This window comes from Cervus elaphus, chromosome 22, assembly GCF_910594005.1.
Source record: "Cervus elaphus chromosome 22, mCerEla1.1, whole genome shotgun sequence".
Lineage (NCBI taxonomy): Eukaryota > Metazoa > Chordata > Mammalia > Artiodactyla > Cervidae > Cervus > Cervus elaphus.
In genome coordinates, this window is record NC_057836.1 from 20,092,026 (window position 1) to 20,104,014 (window position 11,989).

Consider the following 11,989-nt stretch of genomic DNA (forward strand, 5'->3'; position numbering starts at 1 on the left):
ATAAAAAAGAGGCAATGTTGTAACAAATATAATGAAGACTTTTAAAATGGCCCACATTTAAAAAAATCCTAAAAATGAAAAAAAATGTAGGGCTATCTAATTCATTTTCCTTATTTCTTTTCATTTGTGAGTTTTTTTTTAAATCAGAGATCCTGAGATCTTGATGAAAGATGACAAGTGACCCAGGCCACTGTTGTCATTTTTCAGAACTTCCTGGACTTCTTCAGGGCCCAGCAGTCCCTCATTCTGTATCTTCACTTTTTTTAATATTACTGTTTCTGCTGCTCTTCCTTTACAGGTCCCTACAATCACTTGTTAGTAGTGGTTGAAAAGGCCTTATTCCTCTGTCTTAGCAGGGACAGTGGAGGGCCAGAGGGAGGCGACAGTTACCTCCAGTCTTCCATCAGCCCTTCAGGTGGCACTTTGTATTCATCTCTGGAAAGGAGTACCCTCCTCCCGTGAATTGTGAATTTTTGCATCAGGGAAAAAATTGAGGACTACCGAGTTAATCGCCTGAATCGCCTTATATTTTATTTTCCGAAGACAGACCCAACTTCTGAGATCTGTCATTCATTTCCATCTATGCAAAGTCCTTAGTAGTAACGACTGACGTCACTTCCCTGGACCTTGATCACACTTCATGCCTTTCACCTGCTACATCTCTTCAGTTCCCTGAGTCATGCTCTGTTTATGTTGCTGCTCTAGGAGCAGATTTGCTGCAAAATCCCAAACATGACGCCAACGTGGTGAACGAGGGGTCACGGGGCGGAGGCAGCCAGCCCAGCATCCGAGGCAGCGGTGTAATCTGTGAACGAGCAAAGGGCGAAATACAAGCCCGGGGCACCTCTGAATGGGCCAAAGGAGTTCCAGGACCCCCATCCCACCTCTTCCCAGACTCCAGATCCCAACAGGCTGAAAAAAATGTGGATTTTTACCATCCTGTATTTGTTTTGGGGCCCTACCAAGAAATGGCGGAGAGGGTAAAAGGCATCTTTAGAACATTATTTTTTTTTTGTTTTAAAAACATCTCTAATGTCACTGTCACAATAAAATAAGATGTGAAAATTTCTCGTGTTCTAAATGGACTGTATTCGGGGAAACTGTTACTAGAATGAGAAAACGCTGAAATGGACGGCGCCGGCCCACCCCCGGCCGGCGGTCCGAGGTTCGCGGGGGCGGGGCGGAGGGCGGGGCTTCATGACGTCACAGGCTCAGCGGGCCGTCGTGTTGTTTTTGTGCTCGCAGCTCTGGGGAAAAGCCTCCGGGAATTCTTTACCTGGCCCTACCCTGTCTTGGAACCCAGGCCCCGAGACCCCCCTTTCTGAGAGCTCTGCCGAGCGGCGCTGCGACGTGGGCTGGCCTCTCGGAAGCGAATCTGAGACTCATTGCGAAGTGCCCAAAGGGGTCATCAAGAGACGGGAGAGACGCCTTCGTCCGCGAGAGAGGCAGGCCCCGTCCGGGGATTTTAGAAACCCTGCGGTTCATCATGAAGTTCCAGTATAAGGAGGACCATCCCTTTGAATATCGGAAAAAGGAAGGAGAAAAGATCCGGAAGAAATATCCGGACCGGGTCCCTGTGAGTGACCTAGGGGGGAGAGGGGGGGATGGGGTGGGGGCGGGGGAGTCGTGATGGCTGCCCAAAGGCACGGAAGGGTGGCCCCTAAAATTACTCAACCTGCACGCCCTTCTTCGCGGGGAGAGCCAGTGGGATATGGACGTTCGGACTGCGAACCGTTTAAAACTCGTATCCCTAGAGCCGGTCCCCATCTTTTAGAGCTGACTGCAGTTTTAGAGCGGATCCTAGGATTGAGTGACTCAGCAGTGTTCAGCGGATGTGTTGGCTGGGATGTACTCAAAATGTAGCTCTTTTGGGCGAGAATGATGAGGTCGGGACCACCCATATGCTGCCTTAAGAGAGCATGGAACTGTTCAGGGATAACAGACCCAGGGAATTTGCTCCCATCAATTTCCGCCCTTAGGTGGTTCTCCGTTAATGGGGAGGACTTTGGCCCTTTGTAGCCCTGGGTTTGGGAGGGAAATGTTCCGAAGCCAGTGGATCTTTTATTTTATCCTGTGAGGATTAGGAAAGGAAGGGGACGCCACAAGAGAGGCCTGGCCCAGAAAAGAAGGTCACGTTCTCTGCGCAGTAACCCGGTTGCCTCATCATTCTTGGCTCCAGGGTGTGTGGGCCGGTGTTTATTCTGAACACATTGTACCTGAACACAATCAGCAAAGACTGAGACCTTCTTCTCGGGTGTTTGGACTCAGGTTTATGTTCTTATACCTAGTGCAGGCGGAGAGAAGGAACAGGGAAGAAATACCAAGGTGTCTTTCTGCATCCGGGCGTTTTTCCTGTCACCCTTCCCCCAGCCTTTTGCCTGGTTTTCGCTAATGTGGGCTGCGTAGCTGGATTTGAGGGCAGAAGGCTTTTAAGGTGGATAGAGGGAACAGCAATCCTTGAGTTTTGGAGATGGGAGGATTAGAGACCCTAAGACTGTGCTGTTTATCTTAGAGCAGGGACTTTAGGATATTACAGGTACTTTATGTGTAAAGGAACTGCAGTTATCAGATAGTGAATTCCTTTCAAGTCTTCATCTAACTTTTCATGTTCTTACAGCTTCCGGAAGCGACCTGGGCCGTGTAAACCTCTTGCAGTACTTTTCCTATAAACCAAGGGAGACATGAGGGCTGTTGCATTAAGGAATTACGTACAAAGGTGTTTTCACCTAAAAAGGAGAACTAGCCCTATGACCCACTAAAGGATGCTTCGCAGATTTCTTTCCTGGTCTCTCGACCTTGGATGACTGCTTTAAAAGTTACCCACCGTGTCTTGGTGACACCTATCCTACCCTCTTACAATATTTTCAAGGGACAACTAACTTTGATTGATAGCTTACCACGTCCCTGGGAATATCTTCAGTGCCCTGTCTGTAGTCATTCACTTAGTCCTCACACCATTATAATCCCTTTCTACAGATGAAGGATCTGAAGAAATGGAGTAGCTTCCTGAAAGTGGCTGATGTGTGCCTGAGCTGGGATCCTGATCCTGGCTGTTGGATCCTCCAGGCCATAGTGTTTCTCAAGGTCCAAGGCAGTTCATGATTTAAGAGTGATTTATGCCTTGCACTATCAGGTATTGGAAATAGAGAAGTCAGCTGTTGCTGCCCTCAACAGTTAAGATGGCAGTGTGATGCCAGAAGAACAATCCAGTGAGCAAAATGATGACCGTTTTTTTCAGAACTCCAAGATTAAAACTCTGTTCCAATAGTTCTGTATAAGCTACAAGCTCAGAATTGTACCTGTTCCGAAATCTAGTTAAAATTCTCCTATATTTCCTCAAAACAGTCCTTCCCATTTCAGTTGTTTCCATGCATTCACCCAGAATTCCAGCTAATCCATTTTTTTATTATCATTGTTTGCTGTTAAATATTTTACTTATTTGATAATTTGTAAGCTCTTATGACTCACTCAGATCTCATGATTTCTCCGGTTGGATTTTAACCAGTGGCCAGACTCCTTCCAGCTGTTTAGTGTATGGCTTTCTTTCTGATGACTAATAATAATAATAATAATAATAATAATAATAATAAAAGGAGCTTTGCCCTCTGAATCCTGAGATTTGGTGTTCTGGGCAGAACTCTGCATCTCGCTGTGCTGAAGTGTCGTGTTGACGGAAAAGAGGGTTAAATGATTTCCAAAGCCCTTTCTCGCTGGACTGTTTTGTTATTAAAGCAGTCATGTACCCTGATTAAATGCCCTTGTCTTCGTTGCTCTTTTCCTGCTTCTTTCTTCTGGTTTCCATCTCTTATTAATGGGGGCTGGATCTGCCAGGTCTGAGTTCCTGCGTGGCACAATGCTATGCTCCCTCCTTCCCGTTTAATTTTATTTACCTGCTGCCTCATTGTTGGGTCTTCACTGGTCTAGTCCTATGCTCTTCTGACTTTCTTTTCATTTCTGATTTATCAGTACTCCAGGTTTAATTTTTATTTTATTTTTTAAAATTTTTTTCTTCTGGTTTTATAGAAATATAATTGACATATGGCACTGTATACCTGTAAAGTATACAGCATCATGATTTGACTTACATACCTTATGGAATGATGGTCACAATAAATTTAGTGAATATCTGTTGTCTCATACAGATACAAAGTTAAAGAAATAGAAAAAAAAAATGTGTGTGATAAGAACTCTTAGGATTTACTCTCAAAGTATAATTGACCTACAACACTGTTAATTCCTGTTACACAACGTAGTGTTTTTTTATGTACATTTCAAGACACCATGATAAGTCTAGTTATGATAACATCACTGTGTTAGTTACTACTCTATTCCTCACACTTTACATTTTGTGCCTGTGACTTATTTAAGTGTGATCATGTCCTTCTGGTCTTCCTGGTGCAGGATTCTTTTTCTCTGCAAAAATAAGTAGGTTTTTCACTATGTTAACCTATCCCCTTAAATTTAAAAGCTTCAGATTTCTCCATATCTTTATGTTTAGATCTTTACAGTTTACAAAGCCTTTTCACATAAAAGTTCTATGGATTTATGATTTGAGTTTGTTGTATCCGTTCCATGTGTCTGTAAAAGACGTGTTTGACGGTTACCGTGTTCCTTTTTATTGGGCTTCCCTGGTGGCTCAGATCTGCTTGAAATGTGGGAGACCCAGGTTTGATCCCTGGGTTGGGAAGATCCCCTGGAGGAGGGCATGGCAACCCACTCCAGTATTCTTGCCTGGAGAATCCCATGGACAGAGGAGCCTGGTGGTCTGCAGTCCATGGGGTCACAAAGACTCGGACACAACTGACTAAACATACATACATATTGTACTCCTTGGAACGCTGAAGTTCAGAGAATTTATGTGACCTGTGCCCAGTGTTTCTTTATGCTTTAACTTTTCTGTACTTCCCTTATCTTCTACCGAAAATGATTATATTTTCTAGACTAAAAATCTAAAACTGATGGTTTTATAGTCAATTCAAAGTATTTATAATTTAAATCAAATTACATATTACATCACTTATATAATATATAAATACTGAATGTGTTTTTGTAATATTTAAATTTAAGTACATTATTTAAATTATTGCTTGAAATTTTATTTATAAAATAGTTCCTGTTTTATACATCTACATGTATAACTTTTATGTATCTTTTTTCCTTTTTTTTAAATTATTTTTTTATTGAAGGATAATTGCTTTACAGAATTTTGTTTTCTGTCAGACCTAAACATAGGTATACATATATCTTCTCCCTTTTGATCTTTTTTTCCTTTTCATTACAGAATTAAATGACCCTTCTAAACTTGGAAGTATTGTAAAAATATTTAATATAGACACTGAAAATCTCTTAAAATCCTAACAGATAGTCAATATGGGTTATTATGGGTCATTGTACTGACATTCTTTTAATATAAGCACTACTTTTAACACTTTTTTCACTTAATGGTGCCTTGAATGCATTTTTTTTTGCAGTCATTCTCAAAAATTTTGATGAAGTACAAAATTTAAACCACATTATCTGTATCTTTACAGATAAATATCATTTATGAGAAAGAATAAGCCTCGTAGGTACTCAGGACCACTTGAGAAAATCCAGACAATTTTCTTGGTGCTTCAACTAAATGCCAGAAAGTATATATCCTATAATAAAGAAGCTGCCTACCAATGCAGGAACCATAAGAGACTAGTTTCATCCCTGGGTCAGGAAGATCCCCTGGAGGAGGGCATGACAACCCACTCCAGCATTCTTACTGGAGACCTAAGGAGAGAGGAGCCTGGTGGGCTACAGTCCATAGGGTTGCAAAGAGTTAGAAATGACTGAAACGACTTAGCATGCACGCACGCACATCTTACAGGTAACTTGTAATTAAAATCAAGGTCCTCTACTTTTCATAATATCCCTTCCCTATCCTCTTGTTGTTTCAGTAATAAAATTATAACCTTATTAAGAAAGTTTGTTTCCCTGTACATTTTGTAAAGGGTAAGAGAGAATAAGAGATGGAAAAGTTATATGGCGCCTAGAGAAACTCACTTCAGATAAGGGCAACTGTAGGGTGTAGAAGGAAACATACGAGGTTGGATTCTGCGGTTTTCATTCCCACCCTTTGTCTCTCCTCCCAGGTGATCGTGGAGAAGGCTCCCAAGGCCAGGGTGCCTGACCTGGACAAGAGGAAGTACCTTGTGCCCTCTGACCTCACTGGTAATGCTCTGTCCCTCCCCTGACCCTTCCTCCCACAGCAGAGCCTTCCCAGTCCTTCCTGTGTGCATGCGATCGTGGGCTTGAGAAAAGGTAGAACTGAGGAAAGTGAGTGGGATGCCCCAGGGAGTTGGGTGATTCGGCGATGGTGATGTAATTGTTCTTTCCCATCACCGATTTCTTTAAGCTTTCCCCATTGTTGTAGGACCTTGTTTGATTTAGAGGCAGCAGAGTGTGAGAGCTTGAAAGAAAAGACCAGATGTGTATTATATAAGCCGCTTAAAATTCAGGTTTGTTATTGTGATACCAGTTTACACCATAAGGAAAACCAGACTAATTTGTTGGGAAGATCGCATTATAGAGATTCTCAGCTGAGTACCTTGACTTCTTCAAGTTATGTTTTTTTTAATACATCTTGTAGGTACTGTTTGGGTTTGCAAAAGATATGTTAATTCTTCATGTTGATTTTTAATGGAATAACTACTTCATCCAGGAGACACTTGGAAAGATATTGGTAGATGTGTTTGTACCAGAGTTGTTAGCTTTGAAAATCAGCCTTCTAGAAACCTTGCAGTGTGCTCAGTGAAAAATAAAGCCTGGACCTCACTCATCGCCCCGACACTGGGATGAGTGATTGTACTAAGATTACGGGAGTCCAGTAGATCTCTCCATCACAAGTTAGGTGGAAATGGACATGAAAGTGTCTGTGTGTGTGCTTTTTTTTTTTTCCCCCCACATTATGTGGCTTTGGGATCTTAGTTCCCCTTACCAGGGATAGAACCTGGGCCCTGGCATTGAAAGCATCAGAGTCCTAACCACTGGACCCCAAAGAATTCAGAAAAGTGTGTTTCAAATCAGATTCTGAAATTGAGTAAAGCAGAGACAGATTGAGGAATTAAACTCCATGGCACGTCAAGGAACACACAGGCTTCTTGCCATATCATTTATTGTTTCTGAAGCTGCAGGACAGTGTTTGGCTCTGCAGATGATAATGCCAGTCTGGTGCTTTGAGAAACAGGTGCAGTAGAATTGTCTTCTGGATCTTAACTACCCTCCTGCTAACCCACATCTTCTTCTGCCTCGTCTTCGTTTTCTAACCCCACCCCCACCTTCATCCAGTTGGCCAGTTCTACTTCTTAATCCGGAAGAGAATCCACCTGAGACCTGAGGACGCCTTATTCTTCTTTGTCAACAACACCATACCTCCCACTAGCGCGACCATGGGCCAGCTGTATGAGGTAATGGTCCTGGCGACTGCTGTCCCGCCTGGCCTTCTCTAGCCTGGGTCCCAGGTGTTATCATCCACACACCCGGGAAGTGGGGCAGGCAGTAGAGGTGTCATTTATCAGGATGCTCTCACATAGCCGTGTCGGGCTCTGGGAGATCAGGTGTCTCTTGTCCCTCGGCAATTGAGCGGCCCACTGGATTCAGTCCCTTTGAATTCTTTTCTCAGTCTTGCCCTGCCGTAGTGTTTTAACATTGGAGTGTCCTTACTGAAACAGCAGGAGGTGCTTTCTGACCACAAATATACCAAATCAAATGACATTTAAACACCAGGCAGTCTTTCAGTGGATTCATTTATCTTCACAAATCAACTCAGTTGGAGGGAGTAACTTGAATGATTTTACTTGGTTTAATTTTTGATAAACTGTAAAAATGTGATGATAAACTATAGTAAAGGACTTGATCATGATTTATCACCTTAGATTGTAACTGCAGTCCTCAAAGGGTTTCACATTATTCCTCAAAGGGTTTCACACAATACTGCCTTATAATTGTATCCTATTAGTGAACTTTTCTAATAATTTCTAGTTTTTATTCCATAGCGTACATTCCCTGGTAGTTTATATCCCAATATATATAATTATCCCTTTGATTCCCGGGTTGGAAAGATCCGATGGAGAGGGGATAGGCTACCCACTCCATTATTCTTGGGCTTCACTGGTGACTCAGCTGGAAAAGAACTGTGGGAGACCTGGGTTCGATCCCTGGGTTGGGAAGAACCCCTGGAGAAGGGAAAGGCTATCCACTCCAGTATTCTGGCCTGGAGAATTCCACGGACTGTATAGTCCATGGGGTCATAAAGAGTCTGACATGACTGAGCAACTTTCACTTTCAAATATATATAGTTAATGGGTTCCCCTGGTGGCTCAGCGTTAAAGAACCCACCTGCCAATGCAGGAGACACGTGTTCAGTCCTTGGGTCAGGAAGATCTCCTGGAGGAAGGAATGGCAACCCACTCCAATATTCCTGTTGGGAAATCCCATGGACAAGGGAGCCTAGTGGGCTACAGTCCATGGGGTCACAGAAGAGTTGGACATGACCCTGTGACTGAACAGCAGTCAACAACAATATATAGTCATGTTGTGTCTTTGTTCTTGCCAGAATGAGCTTCATATCTCTGATGTGCATGATGTTCTCCATAAAGGTTTTTGTGAACTTAGAGTTCAAAGTTGAATCCCAGCCACTTCTGCTGCTGCTTTGATCCCTTTTTTTTTTTTTGGCCCTGCCCGGTGGCATGCAGGATCCAAGTTCCCTGACCAGGGATCAAACCGGTGCCCCCTGCGTTGAAAGCTCAGAGTCTTAAGCAGTGGACCACCAGGGGAGTCAGACGATCCTCTTGTGAATGGGGATGAAGGGTACCTCCTATGCCTACCCTACGAGGTTGTGTGAGGCTCCAGATCCTAGGGATGACGAACATGATTATGTTTCTAAACCATTTTCTCCCATCTTTGCCTAGGACAACCATGAGGAAGACTACTTTCTGTATGTGGCCTACAGTGACGAGAGTGTCTACGGGAAGTGAGTGGCGGAAACCGGCCGATGGGAGCGACCGGACTCGGGGCAGGGGGAGGGGCAGGTGTGGGGCTTGGGGAGAGAGAGACAGAGGGAGGGCTCCCCCCGTGAAGGAGACAGAGGTGGAACACCTGGACACACGACACCACACACACCATCACCATATTTTCACACGCTCGATTGACATTTTTTGCTGCTTTCTCGGCCCTGGGAGAAAGCACGTCAGGACAGAGCTGTTGGGTTGGCTTTGATAGAAAAAACAAAAACACAAAAACGGGGATACTCTAGTCTCACCACAAACACTGCTGCGAAATCTGATTTCCATGGAAGAATCGGGGTGGGCAAGTTGGGGCCAGAGACCATGGACCGACAGTAACTTGCTGCTCTCCTTTGCTTTGGGCAGAGATTCTGCTTTTGACATTTGCACAAGACAGGTTGGGGAAGGGGTTGAGAATGTTGCAGGACTACCGGCTGGTAGCGGACCATTCCTGGGGACCAAAAGAGACCCACTGTAATTGAAGTATTGTGACCCCTGACCTCTCCTGTCTCCCACATCCCAGTGGTTATCTCATAAGCATCACAGTACCCAGCCCACCACCCCTGTGGTGGCAGTAGACCTCAGACCCAGACACTTAGATGGAGCTCCCCTTCTGCTGGAGAGTAGAGGCCAGGAGAGTGAGGGATGTCAGGATTGCAAAGACAGTTTCCAAAGCATAGAACTGGAACTGAATGAGTACTGAGCATCTCTGTCTAACCTGCTTTGCTCTTTGGTGCCCGTTTTCCCCACACCTACCTTGGACTTGAATGAGCCTCACCCATTTCAGTGATAGGCTAAAACCACTCATCTTGACATTTCTCAGACTTCATGAGTTAACGGAGTTACGTACAGAAGGGGCAGGCATGGGGTAAGATGGCTTGTCTGCACCTCCCGCTTATCCAGAACTCTTGCTCTGGGGCCGCTGTCCTCCACTCTCACAATGCACAGAGATACATGGTGCGGGCCAGCGGCCCCCCCTCCTTGGGTCTTAATTTCCCGCAGCTGCTAGTTAGAAAAATTTGAGAAGGGTGACTTTTCGTAGTTCTTAGGGATTCCATTTGACTCTGATTATTTCCATGTTAGGGTTATGATCTGGGTGGGAAGCAGGAATTTGCACCCAGATGGGACATTTCAATTCATCTCAGACACTTCAGTTCATCTCCTCGAATGAAAAGGGTCCTTCCCGTGGGGGAAGTCCGAGGGTCAGCTCTGTCAAGCTGCAGGCTCTTGTATAATGAAGTTTCTGCTGTCAGGCCAAGGAAATAAAAGAATTGCATACCTTAAAATGAGTTAGAAATGTTGCCTTTATTTAGTAGATATTAGAGTAGACGGCGTGTGGACTCCGAGTGGGAAACTTTGGGAGGGGGTGGCTTTTTGAGGGGTCACCCAGATGTGGTCAGACGTGTGCTCCGCCCCTCACCACCCAGGAGTCACCGTCCAAAGGCCAAAGATGAAGGGAGCTGGGGGCGGGATGCCCAGGGTGTCTGTTGGCGGAATGTGCGTGGTTTTTTCCTCCACAGATAAATGCTTTATCACTGCTTTACGTGCTCCTCAGAGCTGAAGGTGGAAGACTGCCTACATCAGAAGATAGCTGAGTGGAGGTTGGGGGGTGCTTGTTAAAATGCAGATGTCTAGGCCTTGTTCCGGGTTTAACTGACTCAGAATGTCAGCGTAGGCAGCTGTATTTTTAAGTGGCTCCTTGTGACTCTGCTGCACACCGAAGCTGCAGAGGCACTGCATTGTTAACCTGGCTTCCCTGTAAGTCCCGAACCAGCCTGTTCTTTCTATCACATCCTGGTCTGTAAGAGGCCACCATCTCCCAGGGCAGCGTTGTGGAACCTCGATGGCTTTTTGGGCTTGGCAGAAGCTTGGTGACCCTTCCAACCTTAGGTTAGAACCTTCAGTCAGGAACCCATATGTAGGTGGGGTACAAGTTAAGAGACAGCAAAGAACAGATGAGTAGAAATTCCTTTCTGAAAGAAATCAGGTGATTCTGCTTTATTCCACTTTTTTCCCAACGCAAAATAATTTTTTTCCCTTAGAAAACCTGGTGCGCTTAAGAAAGTTCATAGGACTATATTGTGAAATCAGGTTAAAAGTGCAAAAGAACAACCAATGGTTAAAATGTGAATAGTGGTGATGAGGCAGACAAGTGCACCACCATGCTAAAACTCCAGGGGGCGCTCTGCCCTGGTGGTATGTACGACATTCTCCAGAACTGGGTAGGGTCTCTGCCTTGTTGCATTCACCCTTTGGGCATAATATTGTCAGTTATTGCAAGTTGCTGTGAAAATATTCCACATATTAACCACATAATTCTTTGTGGTGTTTGTGTTGGTAACCACCCAATATAATAGGCATGGTGTGATTTGAGGTCTTGTGTGTGAGTTGGGGGTGCTCTTGTCCGTGAATACAGCCCCAAGTCAGCTGTAATAACATACCAGTCATTTCCAGAAAAATAAACTAGTTGATAAACTGTTTCTGTCCAGTTTTTTACTCAGTACAAAACTTGTATTCAACTATTTCTAGCTGTGTTTACTTTTGGGTATATGTTTACTCTTATTTGAATAAGCTCCAAGCATTCATCCTCATTTTGTTTTTACTGCATGAAACCACCAATTATTTTGAGAAACTTGTCCTTGAGTGGCTGAGTCCAGCTGGTCACTCTACTGCAGCTCCAAGTAACTGTTTCCTTCCTGGCCCTGCCTCCTGTCCAGGGGTGAGGACTCACCCCTTTGTTTACCTGGATATTACAGAGCTAGGCCTGCAAACTGGTCAGCTCCAGTCTGTGGCATGCTCCCCCATGGGTAATCAGGGCGCCAGAGCTTGTTTGTCTTGGGTTTTAACCTTCCCCATCTCCCAAACAAAAAACAGTCCTTGTTCCCAAAGCTGTATGATGTTCTCAGCCTGTGATCTTAGTCTATTTACCATATTTTTTCTTTTTACTTTTATTCTTGCAG

The 11,989-nt window shown here is 44.4% G+C and overlaps 1 protein-coding gene across 1 annotated transcript; it reads left to right on the plus strand.

Moving 5' to 3' along the window:
- Window positions 1-1,197: 1,197 nt before the first annotated feature.
- GABARAPL1 (GABA type A receptor associated protein like 1) lies at window positions 1,198-11,505 on the plus strand. The gene is made up of 5 exons (XM_043881540.1): window positions 1,198-1,576; window positions 6,120-6,198; window positions 7,315-7,433; window positions 8,937-8,998; window positions 10,550-11,505. The coding sequence occupies exons 1-5, from the start codon at window positions 1,487-1,489 to the stop codon at window positions 10,551-10,553; spliced, it is 354 nt and encodes a 117-aa protein (XP_043737475.1). The 5' UTR covers window positions 1,198-1,486; the 3' UTR covers window positions 10,554-11,505.
- Window positions 11,506-11,989: the final 484 nt, after the last annotated feature.

Bases quoted from the DNA above. Each gene is read 5' to 3' on its own strand.
- GABARAPL1 (XM_043881540.1), top strand. From the start codon at position 1,487: ATGAAGTTCCAGTATAAGGAGGACCATCCCTTTGAATATCGGAAAAAG. The intron at 1,577-6,119 runs GTGAGTGACCTA...CTCTCCTCCCAG, and splicing joins AATATCCGGACCGGGTCCCT to GTGATCGTGGAGAAGGCTCC. The intron at 7,434-8,936 runs GTAATGGTCCTG...ATCTTTGCCTAG, and splicing joins CCATGGGCCAGCTGTATGAG to GACAACCATGAGGAAGACTA.